General features: G+C 47.3%; 1 protein-coding gene across 2 annotated transcripts in view; it reads left to right on the top strand.

Moving 5' to 3' along the window:
* Positions 1-44: 44 nt before the first annotated feature.
* The window catches only part of LOC106597592 (CCR4-NOT transcription complex subunit 2), an 86,387-nt gene continuing 69,360 nt past the window's right edge, over positions 45-17,071 (top strand). Inside the window, exon 1 of one of the 2 annotated variants that reach the window (XM_045700230.1) lies at positions 45-184. In XM_045700230.1, coding sequence (XP_045556186.1) covers positions 77-184 — 108 coding nt within the window. In that variant the 5' untranslated portion in view covers positions 45-76. Of the gene's footprint in view, positions 185-420; positions 543-17,071 lie in introns of those variants that run through there. The other variant, XM_045700231.1, reaches the window with a different exon arrangement.

The following is a 17,071-nucleotide window of genomic DNA, read 5'->3' as shown; positions in this document are numbered from 1 at the left end:
GAAAATGAAGCGAGGGAGACGATTCTACGGTGGCAACAGTCGCAGAAAGAGCATCCACCCAGCACGGCAACAGGAGATGGCTCTGGAGGTAGAGGCAGGGTCAGAGGGGAAAGGCTGTATTCCCAGCATCCTCGATGTTAGAGTACACCGCCATCTTGGATCTGCGAGAAGAGAAATTAATGCGGTGAGTTTTTTCTCTGTTTTTTCCTTTAAAAATATCCTCGATGCTCCACCAGGGACGCGTTGCATGTCGAACCGGCATGATTTTGGCACCCAGCGACGCCGGTTTGGTGGAAATTGGGCGAGTGGTCGCGGTGTAATCCGACCTTTTGCCTATCGTTTTGGGTTTTTGTCTGGGGCTGTACAAATTGAGAGCGACAGAGAACCAAGACAGGCCCAATCCGCACAACAGCCCTCCCCCTTTGCTGTAGTCAAATAGTTATCCCAAGGTTTGAACATTGAGTCCTACTGATGTCTTGTCAGCCAGCCGGCCAGCTAGTTAGCTGATTTATCCCGTTTTTATGGAGGTGATTTCATTACAGGTATAGTTAAGTAACCGTTTTCAATGAGCTATTCAAGGTAAACTAGCTAGCGCGTATTTTGGTTAGCTTGTTAGCTCTGCTTAGCGAACAGCTAACGTTACAATGTTCACTGACCTAACTATTGCGAATCGCATCAAACACCCACATATATCTGGGCTGTACATTTGGTTATTGTCGCATATCATGATGATTTGGTTGTGTTCAGCTAACGTTACCGTATCAATAAAATGCTTCTCTAACTTGTCAACGTTACCTCTTTTGGTGTTTGTTATGGTTCTATGTCTAATTTAGTTCTGGGGCTTCTAGTTAGCCGACTTTGCTTATCCGTACAACCGAAGTGTTCATTCATCCAACTTTATCTAGCCAGTGAATGAACTACTTTCAAGTTGCCCAGTTCGCTATCGAGTGGAACGGAATCAAACTTCAGCTTTAACGCATCGTGTTCCATTGAATGGTTGCCAGTTACGCCTGGCTAGTTGCATGAGTTGTTAGCCAACGTAGCCTACTGGTACTTCTGACAACACAGTAGCTATTTAAGGCAACTTCCAAGCCACGTAGTTAGCTACTCAACACACACAATACCTAAACGATAATATCATGATTTCCCCATGCCGTCAGTTCATTCAGTAGTCTCTAGGATCAGAGTACAAAGCATTAGCCTGTGTTGTCCTTGGTCTGGAGAGACATGACTTTTCAGGAGTAGCTACATGCTGTGGTATTACATGATGGTGTAGCTAAAGGAATAAGACTCATGACTGTCTGTTTCAAAGGTCTGTTACAAGGTCTTCCAGCTATGTATCTGCATTGACACTCAGGGAAAGGTCATGTTTTGGTTGCAGGTAGTGATTTGGAGCTCTTGACTGAAATGAAATGGCTATTAGAAAGAATATACCTACTCTAAATTAGCAAACATTTCTTAAACCCAACTCAGTGTTTCTGTCCAGGACTTCCAGCTGTGGATTTAATGCATTTAGGCCCCATTGTTTTGATATTCCAGTGAACACTAGTCTATTTGTTATGTATTTGGGTTGGTTGAGTCAGTCAGTGAATCTGGAATTTAGCAAAGTGAAGACTGACAGCAATCAGAATGGTGATTGATGTGAAGGTGACACAGCCCCTGACCTCAGGTGACTCTGTCTGATTTCCTCAGTGTTATCGCTAATTACAAATTAATAATTGTTTTTAGATAGGGTTAAATGAAATTATTCATGCCTAGAAGGATTCAATGTATGTATTTTTTTTAATGCCTTTTTAGGTCTTTGTTTCTCTGATGAACTACTGCTTTTTCCATCATTGTCCCTTTGGAAGATTGTGTCTTTAATGACCAGAATGCACTTTATTAATAAATCAAGTCTTATTTTTTTATTGTGTTAATCAATTCAGCCTTCTCTAAAGTAGGCTGTATGTTTCTAATTCTGCTTGGCCTGTCCACTTACTGTTTATTTTGATTGGCGTGTGGTGTGAGGAGTGTGGCTTCATCTCTTTGAATCCAGAACATTTGTTGTCACCCACTGCTGGTAATAGCCTACATTTTAACAGTGCACTAACAGTCCCCAACATTTGTCATTAGTGTAGTCCCAGATTGTGTGTGCGTGCCCTGGCTGTGTAGTGTACAAATGCTGTGGAAGCAGAGGGGTCAGCAGCCACATATTGTTGTTCTGTCTTCAGCAACTCTAGTTCAGATGGAGTTGGATCATACATGTTTCTATTAAAACACAAGCTAGTCAACAGCCCTTGTTGTCATTACTACTGCCAAAGAACATGCAGTACCAAGGAGAGATCCAATGGGTCTTCAAGTGTCCACATTCAAGACAAATGTAAGGATACTGTAAACAGATAAGCTGCACATCTGATGTGGAAGCCAGGCAGATGTTACTTGAAATATTTTGTAAGTATTAAAAGCCCCTAAGCTATAGCCAAGGTCTATGGGTTTGGGATGGATCCTCAGCCTAGCATCATACCTGGCTCAGTAGTTAAAACAGTTGCTGAACCACATCAATGTGAACTGCTTCAGAGGAGTCAAACCAAAGAGCTGTGCAGGCAGCAACAGAAGAACAGGTGTGCCAGGCCCAGGCTGTTTGATCTGCCGTAACAGACAGACGGTGTGATTCAGGTCTTTTTAGTGAATCAGTGATGCGTATTAAGAAAAAAGTTGCACATATTGGCCAAAATCCCCTCTGGAAACGCTGGAAGTAGGATAACCCGTGTTTAGTGGTGGTACTGCTGGGTGGTGGGGGCGGCGGTACTGCTGGGTGGTGGGGGCGGCGGTACTGCTGGGTGGTGGGGGCGGCGGTACTGCTGGGTGGTGGGGGCGGCGGTACTGCTGGGTGGTGGGGGCGGCGGTACTGCTGGGTGGTGGGGCGGCGGTACTGCTGGGTGGTGGGGCGGCGGTACTGCTGGGTGGTGGGGGCGGCGGTGCTGGCTGTGAGGTTGGTGGGGGCGGCGGTGCTGGCTGTGGGGTTGGTGGGGGAGGATTAAGCGTATTTGTTTAGATATACAGTGCATTCAGAAAGTATTCAGACCCCTGGACCTTATCCACATTTTGTTACATTACAGCCTTATTCTAAAATGTATACAGTACCAGTCAAAAGTTTGGACACACTACTTATTCCAGGGTTTTTCTTTATTTTGTTTTTACTATTTTCTACATTGTAGAATAATAGTGAAGACATCAAAACTATGAAATAACACATATGGAATCATGTAGTAACCAAAAAAGTGTTAAACAAATCAACATATATTTGACATTCTTCAAAGTAGCCACCCTTTGCCTTGATGACAGCTTTGCACACACTTGGCATTCTCTTAACCTGCTTCATGAGGTAGTCACCTGGAATACATTTCAATTAACAGGTGTGCCTTGCTAAAAGTAAATTTGTGGAAATTGTTTCCTTATTGCCTTTGAGCCAATCAGTTGTGTTGTGACAAGGTAAGGGGGTATACAGAAGATAGCCCTATTTGGTAAAAGACCTGCTCAAATAAGCAAAGAGAACACATCTCAACATCAACTGTTCAGAGGAGACAGCGTGAATCAGGCCTTAATGGTCGAATTGCTGCAAAAAAACAGTACTGAGGGACACCAATAATAAGAGACTTGCTTGGGCCAAGAAACATGAGCAATGGATATTAAACTGTGGAAATCTGTCCTTTGGTCTGTTGAGTCCAAATTTGAGATTTAAACAGGGCAATGACCCAACACATAGCCAGGCAGTCTAAGGGCTATTTGACCAAGAGGGAGAGTGATGGAGTGCTGCATCAGATGACCTGGCCTCCACAATTACCCAACCTCAACCCAATTGAGATGGTTTGGGATGAGTTAGACCACAGAGTTAAGGAAAAGCAGCCAACAAGTGCTCAGAATATGAGGGAACTCCAAGACTGTTGGAAAATCATTCCAGGTTAAGCTGGTTGAGAGAATGCCAAGAGTTTCCAAAGCTGTCATCAATGCAAATGTTGGCTTCTTTGAAGAATCTCAAATGGAAGATATATTTTGTTTTGTTTAACACTTTGATGCCAGCGGAATGCTACCTGTCCGACTGCATAGTGCCAACTGTAAAGTTTGGTGGAGGAATAATGATCTGAGGCTGTTTTTCATGTTTCGGGCTTGACCCTTTAGTTCCAGTGAAGGGAAATCTTAATACTGCAGCATACAATGACATTCTAGACAATTCTGTGCTTCCAACTTTGTGGCAACAGTTTGGGGAAGGCTCTTTCCTGTTTCAGCATGACAATTCCCCCGCGTACAAAGCGAGGTCCATAAAGAAATGCTTTGTCGAGATCGATGTGGAAGAACTTGACTGGCCTGCATAGAGTCCTGACCTCAACCCCATCGAACACCTTTGGGATGAATTGGAACGCCGATTGGAGGCTATGCCTAATCGCCCAACATCAGTGCCCGACCTCACTAATGCTCTTGTGGCTGAATGGAAGCAAGTCCCCCACAGCAATGTTCCAACATCTAGTGGAAAGCCTTCCCAGAAGAGTGGAGGCTGTTATAGCAGCGACGGGAATGAGATGTTCGACTTGCAGGTGTCCACATACTTTTGTTCATATCCACCTCTTGGGGCTGGAGGTAAAACTAAATATATTACCAGAAAATATTCAATCACAGGACTCCTAATCAACATCAACCAGAAAGGAACAATACAACTGAATACTGTAGAATAGTATTGCTTGTTGCAGCAGCATCACCTCTGTGCAGTGCCATAAACAAGGCCTGTATGGTACACTACCATTGTTAGTGTGTCAATCAACCAGCAGCACTTGTCTTGAGCTGCCTCCCTGGCAGGAGCTATGCTTCAGTGAGCTCTGAACCAAGGCCTCCTGTCACACAGCCAAATGGGTCCATTTAACCAGACCCTGTATAGGTGTCATAGTCATCAGTGTCAATGAGACACAGAGCGGGGCGCGTCGGGACAGAGCGGGACAGAGCGGGGCACGACGGGACAGGACAGAGCGGGCATGACAGAGCTGGACAGAGCGGGGCACGACGGGACAGCGCAGGACAGAGCGGAGCACGGCGGGACAGAGCGGAGCACGGCGGGACAGTGCAGGGCACGGCGGGGCAGGGCAGGGCACGGCGGGGCAGGGCAGGGCACGGCGGGACAGCGCGGCACAGGACAGGGCAGGGCACGGCGGGACAGGGCAGGGCACGGCGGGACAGGGCGGGGCAGGGCAGAGCAGGACAGCGCAGAGCAGGGCACGGCGGGACAGGGCGGGGCAGGGCACGGCGGGACAGGGCGGGGCAGGGCGGGGCAGGGCACGGCGGGACAGGGCGGGGCGGGACATGGCAGAGCAGGGCACGGCAGGACAGCGCAGAGCAGGGCACGGCAGGACAGGACAGCTTAGAGCAGGGCACGGCAGGACAGAGCAGGGCAGCCTAAAGGAAGGTGTCCTCTATACTAGTGTGGAGTAGATGATGGGGGAGAGAGGGACAGAGAAGACATTCTGGTGTAAAGTAGTCTTCAGGTTGTCCTCCTTTCTGTAGTGGAATAGATGGAGAGTTCATTCTGCTCTCACACCAGATTCACCACACCATTTCATACTGCTCTCACACCAGATTCACCACACCATTTCATTCTGCTCTCGCACCAGATTCACCACACCATTTCATACTGCTCTCGCACCAGATTCACCACACCATTTCATTCTGCGCTCGCACCAGATTCACCACACCATTTCATTCTGCGCTCGCACCAGATTCACCACACCATTTGATTCTGCGCTCGCACCAGATTCACCACACCATTTCATTCTGCGCTCGCACCAGATTCACCACACCATTTCATTCTGCGCTCGCACCAGATTCACCACACCATTTCATTCTGCGCTCGCACCAGATTCACCACACCATTTCATTCTGCGCTCGCACCAGATTCACCACACCATTTCACACTGTGCTCGCACCAGATTCACCACACCATTTCATACTGCTCTCGCACCAGATTCACCACACCATTTCATACTGCACTCGCACCAGATTCACCACACCATTTCACACTGCTCTCGCACCAGATTCACCACACCATTTCATACTGCGCTCGCACCAGATTCACCACACCATTTCACACTCCTCTCGCACCAGATTCACCACTCCTGTGTTGCCTACAGAACTAGAATGTAGGGTTGTCAGGATACCACTATCGCTCGCCATCCTCAGAGGAAATAAAACATGGAGCCGACTCTGTTTCCTGAGGAAAACAGTCCTAACGTTGAAAGGGGAGACCTAGTCAGTTGAGGAAAACAGTCCTAACGCTGAAAGGGGAGACCTAGTCAGTTGAGGAAAACAGTCCTAACGTTGAAAGGGGAGTCCTAGTCAGTTGAGGAAAACAGTCCTAACGCTGAAAGGGGAGACCTAGTCAGTTGAGGAAAACAGTCCTAACGTTGAAAGGGGAGACCTAGTCAGTTGAGGAAAACAGTCCTAACGTTGAAAGGGGAGACCTAGTCAGTTGAGGAAAACAGTCCTAACGTTGAAAGGGGAGACCTAGTCAGTTGAGGAAAACAGTCCTAACGTTGAAAGGGGAGACCTAGTCAGTTGAGGAAAACAGTCCTAACGCTGAAAGGGGAGACCTAGTCAGTTGAGGAAAACAGTCCTAACGCTGAAAGGGGGAGACCTAGTCAGTTGTACAACTGAAATGTGTCTTCCTCATTTAACCCTCTGAATCAGAGGCTGCCTTAATCCACGTCGTCGCTGCCCGGGGAACAGTTGTTGTTGGAACGGCATATTATTTCCACTGAGCCGGCTCGTGGATTCTAACCAGCGACCTTTCGGTTACTGGCCCAACGCTCTTAACCGCTAGGCTACCTGCCTCCCCGTGACGAGCACCCTTTATGGTGTCACCCAGAATCACCTTGGTTTTCTTTCTGCCGTGGAAGATCATTGTTGTGCCACGGTGCTGGTACTTGTCACAACCCTACTAGAATGAGATGCTATTTCTATGGTGTAGTGGCCTATGCATCGCTTTGTTCTTCTGTTTCTATCTCTTAACAATAGAGATGACTACACTACTGACTACACTACTGCCTTCCCTGTCTTAACTACTCTCTCTAAAACCCCTCTGGAAGTCTCTGACTACACTACTGCCTTCCCTGTCTTAACTACTCTCTCTAAAACCCCTCTGGAAGTCTCTGACTACACTACTGCCTTCCCTGTCTTAACTACTCTCTCTAAAACCCCTCTGGAAGTCTCTGACTACACTACTGCCTTCCCTGTCTTAACTACTCTCTCTAAAACCCCTCTGGAAGTCTCTGACTACACTACTGCCTTCCCTGTCTTAACTACTCTCTCTAAAACCCCTCTGGAAGTCTCTGACTACACTACTGCCTTCCCTGTCTTAACTACTCTCTCTAAAACCCCTCTGGAAGTCTCTGACTACACTACTGCCTTCCCTGTCTTAACTACTCTCTCTAAAACCCCTCTGGAAGTCTCTGACTACACTACTGCCTTCCCTGTCTTAACTACTCTCTCTAAAACCCCTCTGGAAGTCTCTGACTACACTACTGCCTTCCCTGTCTTAACTACTCTCTCTAAAACCCCTCTGGAAGTCTCTGACTACACTACTGCCTTCCCTGTCTTAACTACTCTCTCTAAAACCCCTCTGGAAGTCTCTGACTACACTACTGCCTTCCCTGTCTTAACTACTCTCTCTAAAACCCCTCTGGAAGTCTCTGACTACACTACTGCCTTCCCTGTCTTAACTACTCTCTCTAAAACCCCTCTGGAAGTCTCTGACTACACTACTGCCTTCCCTGTCTTAACTACTCTCTCTAAAACCCCTCTGGAAGTCTCTGACTACACTACTGCCTTCCCTGTCTTAACTACTCTCTCTAAAACCCCTCTGGAAGTCTCTGACTACACTACTGCCTTCCCTGTCTTAACTACTCTCTCTAAAACCCCTCTGGAAGTCTCTGAAGACTTGATGAATACTTCCATGGTGGTTAATCTGTTGCCAGAAGGCAGCTTGCCCAGAGCACTCCTTTTTAGCCTGGCCAGCATTGTTCCAGAGGTGGGATATCTGACCACGTAGTCTGAAGACTGAATAACTCATTTGTTATTAATGAAGGGGTTTCATGTGATGTTGGCCTGTCCTCTAGTTCAGGGATAGTTATCTTCACATATGGAGGGCCTGGGACTTGATCTAGCCTGTCTTCATTTGTAGAGCAGTTCAGTCAGGTCAGACATATTCTGTGTCCCAAATGGCTCCCTATAAAGTGCACTAGTTTCTTTACCGGAGTCATATGGGCTTGGTCTAAACTAGTTGTCTAGGGAATAGGGGATGTTCCCAGGAAGACAGGCAGAGGTTAGGGGACTGCTCAGTGTTCTGTCCTCTCCAGTTACATGGCCCTGGCCTAGTCTGTCTGTTCATTCTGTCTGTCTGTTCATTCTGTCTGTCTGTTCATTCTGTCTGTCTGTTCATTCTGTCTGTCTGTTCATTCTGTCTGTCTGTTCATTCTGTCTGTCTGTTCATTCTGTCTGTCTGTTCATTCTGTCTGTCTGTTCAGTCAGTCTGTCTTTCTGTTTCTGTTCAGTCTCTGTCTGTCACATCTGTCTGTTCAGTCAGTCTGTCTGTTCAGTCCTTCTGTTCAGTCTGTCTGTTCAGTCTGTCTGTCTGTTCAGTCTGTCTGTCTGTTCAGTCTGTCTGTTCTTTATACAGTGTTTCTTTCAGTCTGTTCATCTTTCAGTCTGTTCATCTGTTCAGTCTGTCTGTCTGTTCAGTCTGTCTGTCTGTTCAGTCTGTCTGTCTGTTCAGTCTGTCTGTTTCAGTCTGTCTGTCTGTTCAGTCTGTCTGTCTGTTCATCTGTCTGTCTGTTCAGTCTGTCTGTCTGTTCAGTCTGTCTGTTCAGTCTGTTCTGTCTTTCAGTCTGTTCTGTTTTTCAGTCTGTCTGTCTGGGATGGGACTACTTCTGATTCCCCCCACCGTGTTAGAGCTGTTACTTACCTCTCCTCCACTCTGCTCTGCTGGGCCCCTGTGGTCCCCTGACTCTGACCCACATTCTAAAATCTGGCCACAAACAATCATAACAAAAACCAGTCATGAATGTGGCACCTCTGAGCTCTGTCAGGTCAGTTGTTACAGCACCAAATATTGACTGTCCTTGACTATAACAATATTAGTTATGTTTGGGTACCAGGGTCCTTGTTGTTGAGCTTGTGTACAGTAGATTCATTTCCATATTGGGTACCAGGGTCCTTGTTGTTGAGCTTGTGTACAGTAGATTCATTTCCATATTGGGGACCAGGGTCCTTGTTGTTGAGCTTGTGTACAGTAGATTCATTTCCATATTGGGGACCAGGGTCCTTGTTGTTGAGCTTGTGTACAGTAGGTTCATTTCCATATTGGGGACCAGGGTCCTTGTTGTTGAGCTTGTGTACAGTAGATTCATTTCCATATTGGGGACCAGGGTCCTTGTTGTTGAGCTTGTGTACAGTAGATTCATTTCCATATTGGGGACCAGGGTCCTTGTTGTTGAGCTTGTGTACAGTAGATTCATTTCCATATTGGGGACCAGGGTCCTTGTTGTTGAGCTTGTGTACAGTAGATTCATTTCCACATTGGGGACCAGGGTCGTTGTTGTTGAGCTTGTGTACAGTAGATTCATTTCCATATTGGGGACCAGGGTCCTTGTTGTGAGCTTGTGTACAGTAGATTCATTTCCATATTGGGGACCAGGGTCCTTGTTGTTGAGCTTGTGTACAGTAGATTCATTTCCATATTGGGGACCAGGGTCCTTGTTGTTGAGCTTGTGTACAGTAGATTCATTTCCATATTGGGGACCAGGGTCCTTGTTGTTGAGCTTGTGTACAGTAGATTCATTTCCATATTGGGGACCAGGGTCCTTGTTGTTGAGCTTGTGTACAGTAGATTCATTTCCATATTGGGGACCAGGGTCCTTGTTGTTGAGCTTGTGTACAGTAGATTCATTTCCATATTGGGGACCAGGGTCCTTGTTGTTGAGCTTGTGTACAGTAGATTCATTTCCACATTGGGGACCAGGGTCCTTGTTGTTGAGCTTGTGTACAGTAGATTCATTTCCATATTGGGGACCAGGGTCCTTGTTGTTGAGCTTGTGTACAGTAGATTCATTTCCATATTGGGGACCAGGGTCCTTGTTGTTGAGCTTGTGTACAGTAGATTCATTTCCACATTGGGGACCAGGGTCCTTGTTGTTGAGCTTGTGTACAGTAGATTCATTTCCATATTGGGGACCAGGGTCCTTGTTGTTGAGCTTGTGTACAGTAGATTCATTTCCATATTGGGGACCAGGGTCCTTGTTGTTGAGCTTGTGTACAGTAGATTCATTTCCATATTGGGGACCAGGGTCCTTGTTGTTGAGCTTGTGTACAGTAGATTCATTTCCATATTGGGGACCAGGGTCCTTGTTGTTGAGCTTGTGTACAGTAGATTCATTTCCATATTGGGGACCAGGGTCCTTGTTGTTGAGCTTGTGTACAGTAGATTCATTTCCATATTGGGGACCAGGGTCCTTGTTGTTGAGCTTGTGTACAGTAGATTCATTTCCACATTGGGGACCAGGGTCCTTGTTGTTGAGCTTGTGTACAGTAGATTCATTTCCACATTGGGGACCAGGGTCCTTGTTGTTGAGCTTGTGTACAGTAGATTCATTTCCACATTGGGGACCAGGGTCCTTGTTGTTGAGCTTGTGTACAGTAGATTCATTTCCACATTGGGGACCGGGGTCCTTGTTGTTGAGCTTGTGTACAGTAGATTCATTTCCATATTGGGGACCGGGGTCCTTGTTGTTGAGCTTGTGTACAGTAGATTCATTTCCACATTGGGGACCGGGGTCCTTGTTGTTGAGCTTGTGTACAGTAGATTCATTTCCATATTGGGGACCGGGGTCCTTGTTGTTGAGCTTGTGTACAGTAGATTCATTTCCACATTGGGGACCGGGGTCCTTGTTGTTGAGCTTGTGTACAGTAGATTCATTTCCATATTGGGGACCGGGGTCCTTGTTGTTGAGCTTGTGTACAGTAGATTCATTTCCATATTGGGGACCAGGGTCCTTGTTGTTGAGCTTGTGTACAGTAGATTCATTTCCATATTGGGGACCAGGGTCCTTGTTGTTGAGCTTGTGTACAGTAGATTCATTTCCATATTGGGGACCAGGGTCCTTGTTGTTGAGCTTGTGTACAGTAGATTCATTTCCATATTGGGGACCAGGGTCCTTGTTGTTGAGCTTGTGTACAGCAGATTCATTTCCATATTGGGGACCAGGGTCCTTGTTGTTGAGCTTGTGTACAGCAGATTCATTTCCATATTGGGTACCAGGGTCCTTGTTGTTGAGCTTGTGTACAGTAGATTCATTTCCATATTGGGGACCAGGGTCCTTGTTGTTGAGCTTGTGTACAGTAGATTCATTTCCATATTGGGGACCAGGGTCCTTGTTGTTGAGCTTGTGTACAGTAGATTCATTTCCATATTGGGGACCAGGGTCCTTGTTGTTGAGCTTGTGTACAGTAGATTCATTTCCATATTGGGGACCAGGGTCCTTGTTGTTGAGCTTGTGTACAGTAGATTCATTTCCATATTGGGGACCAGGGTCCTTGTTGTTGAGCTTGTGTACAGTAGATTCATTTCCATATTGGGGACCAGGGTCCTTGTTGGAGCTTGTGTACAGCAGATTCATTTCCATATTGGGGACCAGGGTCCTTGTTGTTGAGCTTGTGTACAGTAGATTCATTTCCATATTGGGGACCAGGGTCCTTGTTGTTGAGCTTGTGTACAGTAGATTCATTTCCATATTGGGGACCAGGGTCCTTGTTGTTGAGCTTCTGTACAGTAGATTCATTTCCATATTGGGGACCAGGGTCCTTGTTGTTGAGCTTGTGTACAGTAGATTCATTTCCATATTGGGGACCAGGGTCCTTGTTGTTGAGCTTGTGTACAGTAGATTCATTTCCATATTGGGGACCAGGGTCCTTGTTGTTGCGCTTGTGTACAGTAGATTCATTTCCATATTGGGGACCAGGGTCCTTGTTGTTGCGCTTGTGTACAGTAGATTCATTTCCATATTGGGGACCAGGGTCCTTGTTGTTGAGCTTGTGTACAGTAGATTCATTTCCATATTGGGGACCAGGGTCCTTGTTGTTGAGCTTGTGTACAGTAGATTCATTTCCATATTGGGGACCAGGGTCCTTGTTGTTGAGCTTGTGTACAGTAGATTCATTTCCATATTGGGGACCAGGGTCCTTGTTGTTGAGCTTGTGTACAGTAGATTCATTTCCATATTGGGGACCAGGGTCCTTGTTGTTGAGCTTGTGTACAGCAGATTCATTTCCATATTGGGGACCAGGGTCCTTGTTGTTGAGCTTGTGTACAGCAGATTCATTTCCATATTGGGTACCAGGGTCCTTGTTGTTGAGCTTGTGTACAGTAGATTCATTTCCATATTGGGGACCAGGGTCCTTGTTGTTGAGCTTGTGTACAGTAGATTCATTTCCATATTGGGGACCAGGGTCCTTGTTGTTGAGCTTGTGTACAGTAGATTCATTTCCATATTGGGGACCAGGGTCCTTGTTGTTGAGCTTGTGTACAGTAGATTCATTTCCATATTGGGGACCAGGGTCCTTGTTGTTGAGCTTGTGTACAGTAGATTCATTTCCATATTGGGGACCAGGGTCCTTGTTGTTGAGCTTGTGTACAGTAGATTCATTTCCATATTGGGGACCAGGGTCCTTGTTGTAGCTTGTGTACAGCAGATTCATTTCCATATTGGGGACCAGGGTCCTTGTTGTTGAGCTTGTGTACAGTAGATTCATTTCCATATTGGGTACCAGGGTCCTTGTTGTTGAGCTTGTGTACAGTAGATTCATTTCCATATTGGGGACCAGGGTCCTTGTTGTTGAGCTTGTGTACAGTAGATTCATTTCCATATTGGGGACCAGGGTCCTTGTTGTTGAGCTTGTGTACAGTAGATTCATTTCCATATTGGGGACCAGGGTCCTTGTTGTTGAGCTTGTGTACAGTAGGTTAATTTCCATATTGGGGACCAGGGTCCTTGTTGTTGCGCTTGTGTACAGTAGATTCATTTCCATATTGGGGACATATTGGGGACCAGGGTCCTTGTTGTTGCGCTTTGTGTACAGTAGATTCATTTCCATATTGGGGACCAGGGTCCTTGTTGTTGAGCCCTCTGTGTCTCACTCTCATTTCCCTCTGTGTCTCACTCTCATTTCCCTCTGTGTCTCGCTCTCATTTCCCTCTGTGTCTCGCTCTCATTTCCCTCTGTGTCTCGCTCTCATTTCCCTCTGTGTCTCGCTCTCATTTCCCTCTGTGTCTCGCTCTCATTTCCCTCTGTGTCTCGCTCTCATTTCACTCTGTGTCTCGCTCTCATTTCACTCTGTGTCTCGCTCTCATTTCACTCTGTGTCTCGCTCTCATTTCACTCTGTGTCTCGCTCTCATTTCACTCTGTGTCTCGCTCTCATTTCACTCTGTGTCTCGCTCTCATTTCACTCTGTGTCTCGCTCTCATTTCCCTCTGTGTCTCGCTCTCATTTCACTCTGTGTCTCGCTCTCATTTCACTCTGTGTCTCGCTCTCATTTCACTCTGTGTCTCGCTCTCATTTCACTCTGTGTCTCGCTCTCATTTCACTCTGTGTCTCGCTCTCATTTCACTCTGTGTCTCGCTCTCATTTCACTCTGTGTCTCGCTCTCATTTCACTCTGTGTCTCGCTCTCATTTCACTCTGTGTCTCGCTCTCATTTCCCTCTGTGTCTCGCTCTCATTTCCCTCTGTGTCCTCGCTCTCATTTCCCTCTGTCTCTCGCTCTCATTTCCCTCTGTCTCTCGCTCTCATTTCCCTCTGTCTCGCTCTCATTTCCCTCTGTCTCACTCGCTCTCATTTCCCTCTGTCTCACTCGCTCTCATTTCCCTCTGTCTCACTCGCTCTCATTTCCCTCTGTCTCACTCGCTCTCATTTCCCTCTGTGTCTCGCTCTCATTTCCCTGTGTGTCACTCGCTCTCATTTCCCTGTGTGTCCGCTCTCATTTCCCTGTGTGTCGCTCTCATTTCCCTCTGTGTCGCTCTCATTTCCCTCTGTGTCTCACTCGCTCTCATTTCCCTCTGTGTCTCACGCTCTCATTTCCCTCTGTGTCTCACTCGCTCTCATTTCCCTCTGTGTCTCACTCGCTCTCATTTCCCTCTGTGTCTCACTCGCTCTCATTTCCCCGCTCTTGGTGTCCCCCGCTCTTGGTGTCCCCCGCTCTTGGTGTCCCCCGCTCTTGGTGTGTGTTTGTGTGTAATCTGTAGTTCCCCAGAGAAGGACAGAGTGGGTCAGATTTCCTCTCCTATAACCAGTGTGTCTGTCTTCATCCTAACAACCCTTATGTTATGACCATGACATTCTGTAGGCTGAATGTGTTCAGTCTCTTTGGTCCTTTTGTTTTTAACACTCCAGTGTTCTACAACCAGCATGAATGGAAATGGTGACAGACTGGTTTGTCGTCGGTCGGGCCAGTCTATCTTTAGGGATACGTGTTGTTGGACACCTAGGAGAGCCTGGAGTTGCAGTATTGCACATTCTCACTGCTGGAGGTCTGTCATGTTGGGGAAACAGTTGTCTGACTGAAGACACACCTGGTATGAGTTCTGCCCACGGCAGTGCTGTGTCTGTGGATTCAGTGGAGCAGGGCGCTGCCTGGGTACAGCAGTATGTACCATGGGTAGCAGCACAGATGGCCTGTACTTCATGCTACTGTGGGCACATATGCTGCCTCATTACCCCCGTCTTGATGATATGCTGCCTCATTTCCCCCGTCTTGATGATATGCTGCCTCATTTCCCCCGGTCTTGATGATATGCTGCCTCATTTCCCCCGGTCTTGATGATATGCTGCCTCATTTCCCCCGGTCTTGATGATATGCTGCCTCATTTCCCCCCGTCTTGATGATATGCTGCCTCATTACCCCCGTCTTGATGATATGCTGCCTCATTTCCCCTGGTCTTGATGATATGCTGCCTCATTTCCCCCGGTCTTGATGATATGCTGCCTCATTTCCCCCGGTCTTGATGATATGCTGCCTCATTTTCCCCCGGTCTTGATGATATGCTGCCTCATTTTCCCCCGGTCTGATGATATGCTGCCTCATTTTCCCCGGTCTGATGATATGCTGCCTCATTTTCCCCGGTCTTGATGATATGCTGCCTCATTTCCCCCGGTCTTGATGATATGCTGCCTCATTTCCCCCGGTCTTGATGATATGCTGCCTCATTTCCCCCCGTCTTGATGATATGCTGCCTCATTTCCCCCGTCTTGATGATATGCTGCCTCATTTCCCCCCGTCTTGATGATATGCTGCCTCATTTCCCCCCGTCTTGATGATATGCTGCCTCATTTCCCCCGGTCTTGATGATATGCTGCCTCATTTCCCCCGGTCTTGATGATATGCTGCCTCATTTCCCCCGGTCTTGGCGATATGCTGCCTCATTTCCCCGGTCTTGACGATATGCTGCCTCATTTCTCCCGGTCTTGACGATATGCTGCCTCATTTCCCCGGTCTTGGCGATATGCTGCCTCATTTCCCCCGGTCTTGGCGATATGCTGCCTCATTTCCCCCGGTCTTGGCGATATGCTGCCTCATTTCCCCGGTCTTGGCGATATGCTGCCTCATTTCCCCGGTCTTGGCGATATGCTGCCTCATTTCCCCCGGTCTTGGCGATATGCTGCCTCATTTCCCCCGGTCTTGGCGATATGCTGCCTCATTTCCCCCGGTCTTGGCGATATGCTGCCTCATTTCCCCCGGTCTTGGCGATATGCTGCCTCATTTCCCCCGGTCTTGGCGATATGCTGCCTCATTTCCCCCGGTCTTGGCGATAAGCTGCCTCATTTCCCCCGGTCTTGGCGATAAGCTGCCTCATTTCCCCCGGTCTTGGCGATTTTTATTTATTTCTGTCCAGATGAAAATGTACCAAGGAAATGTCATTAACATGATGTAACTAGGCTGGCTACTGCATTGTTTTCTCTTCTCTATTTGTGTGACTAATCCTTGTGTTCTGATCTCGTATCCATCTGAGGCATAGCAGAGGAACAAGTTGGGCTAGCCCATTTAGTCAGGAAAAACACATGACAAATGGGTCACATTAGTATTCACTGCAGTACAGATACTGATTGGCTAGCTTCTGACAGAATCTCTTTAATCTGCTTCTTTAGCTGATACGCTGGTTGTATCCCAAAATGCACCCTATTCCATACGTAGTGCACTACTTTTGACCAGAGCCCACAAGCCCTGGTCTAAAGTAGTGCACTATACAGGGTGTAGGTTGCCATCTGGGATGCTAAGTAGACTTACTGTGGATGGGTTTGGACAGGATGCTACACAGCTCGGTCGGTCTTGTCAAGAACTAACGGCGCCTGTCCAAGGCCTTGCAGAATTTGGAACGTGATAAGTCACTACAGTCAGGTGGTCTAGAGGTCACCTCTTCTACTAGACTACAGTCAGGTGGTCTAGAGGTCACCTCTTCTACTAGACTACAGTCAGGTGGTCTAGAGGTCACCTCTTCTACTAGACTACAGTCAGGTGGTCTAGAGGTCACCTCTTCTACTAGACTACAGTCAGGTGGTCTAGACCTCTTCTACTAGACTACAGTCAGGTGGTCTAGACCTCTTCTACTAGACTACAGTCAGGTGGTCTAGAGGTCACCTCTTCTACTAGACTACAGTCTGGTGGTCTAGAGGTCACCTCTTCTACTAGACTACAGTCTGGTGGTCTAGAGGTCACCTCTTCTACTAGACTACAGTCTGGTGGTCTAGAGGTCACCTCTTCTACTAGACTACAGTCTGGTGGTCTAGACCCTCTTCTACTAGACTACAGTCAGGTGGTCTAGAGGTCACCTCTTCTACTAGACTACAGTCAGGTGGTCTAGAGGACCTCTTCTACTAGACTACAGTCAGGTGGTCTAGACCTCTTCTACTAGACTACAGTCAGGTGGTCTAGTCACCTCTTCTACTAGACTACAGTCAGGTGGTCTAGACCTCTTCTACTAGACTACAGTCAGGTGGTCTAGACCTCTT

This window comes from Salmo salar, chromosome ssa17, assembly GCF_905237065.1.
Source record: "Salmo salar chromosome ssa17, Ssal_v3.1, whole genome shotgun sequence".
NCBI classification, from domain to species: Eukaryota; Metazoa; Chordata; class Actinopteri; order Salmoniformes; family Salmonidae; genus Salmo; species Salmo salar.
This window is presented reverse-complemented; position numbering and strand designations above follow the sequence as displayed.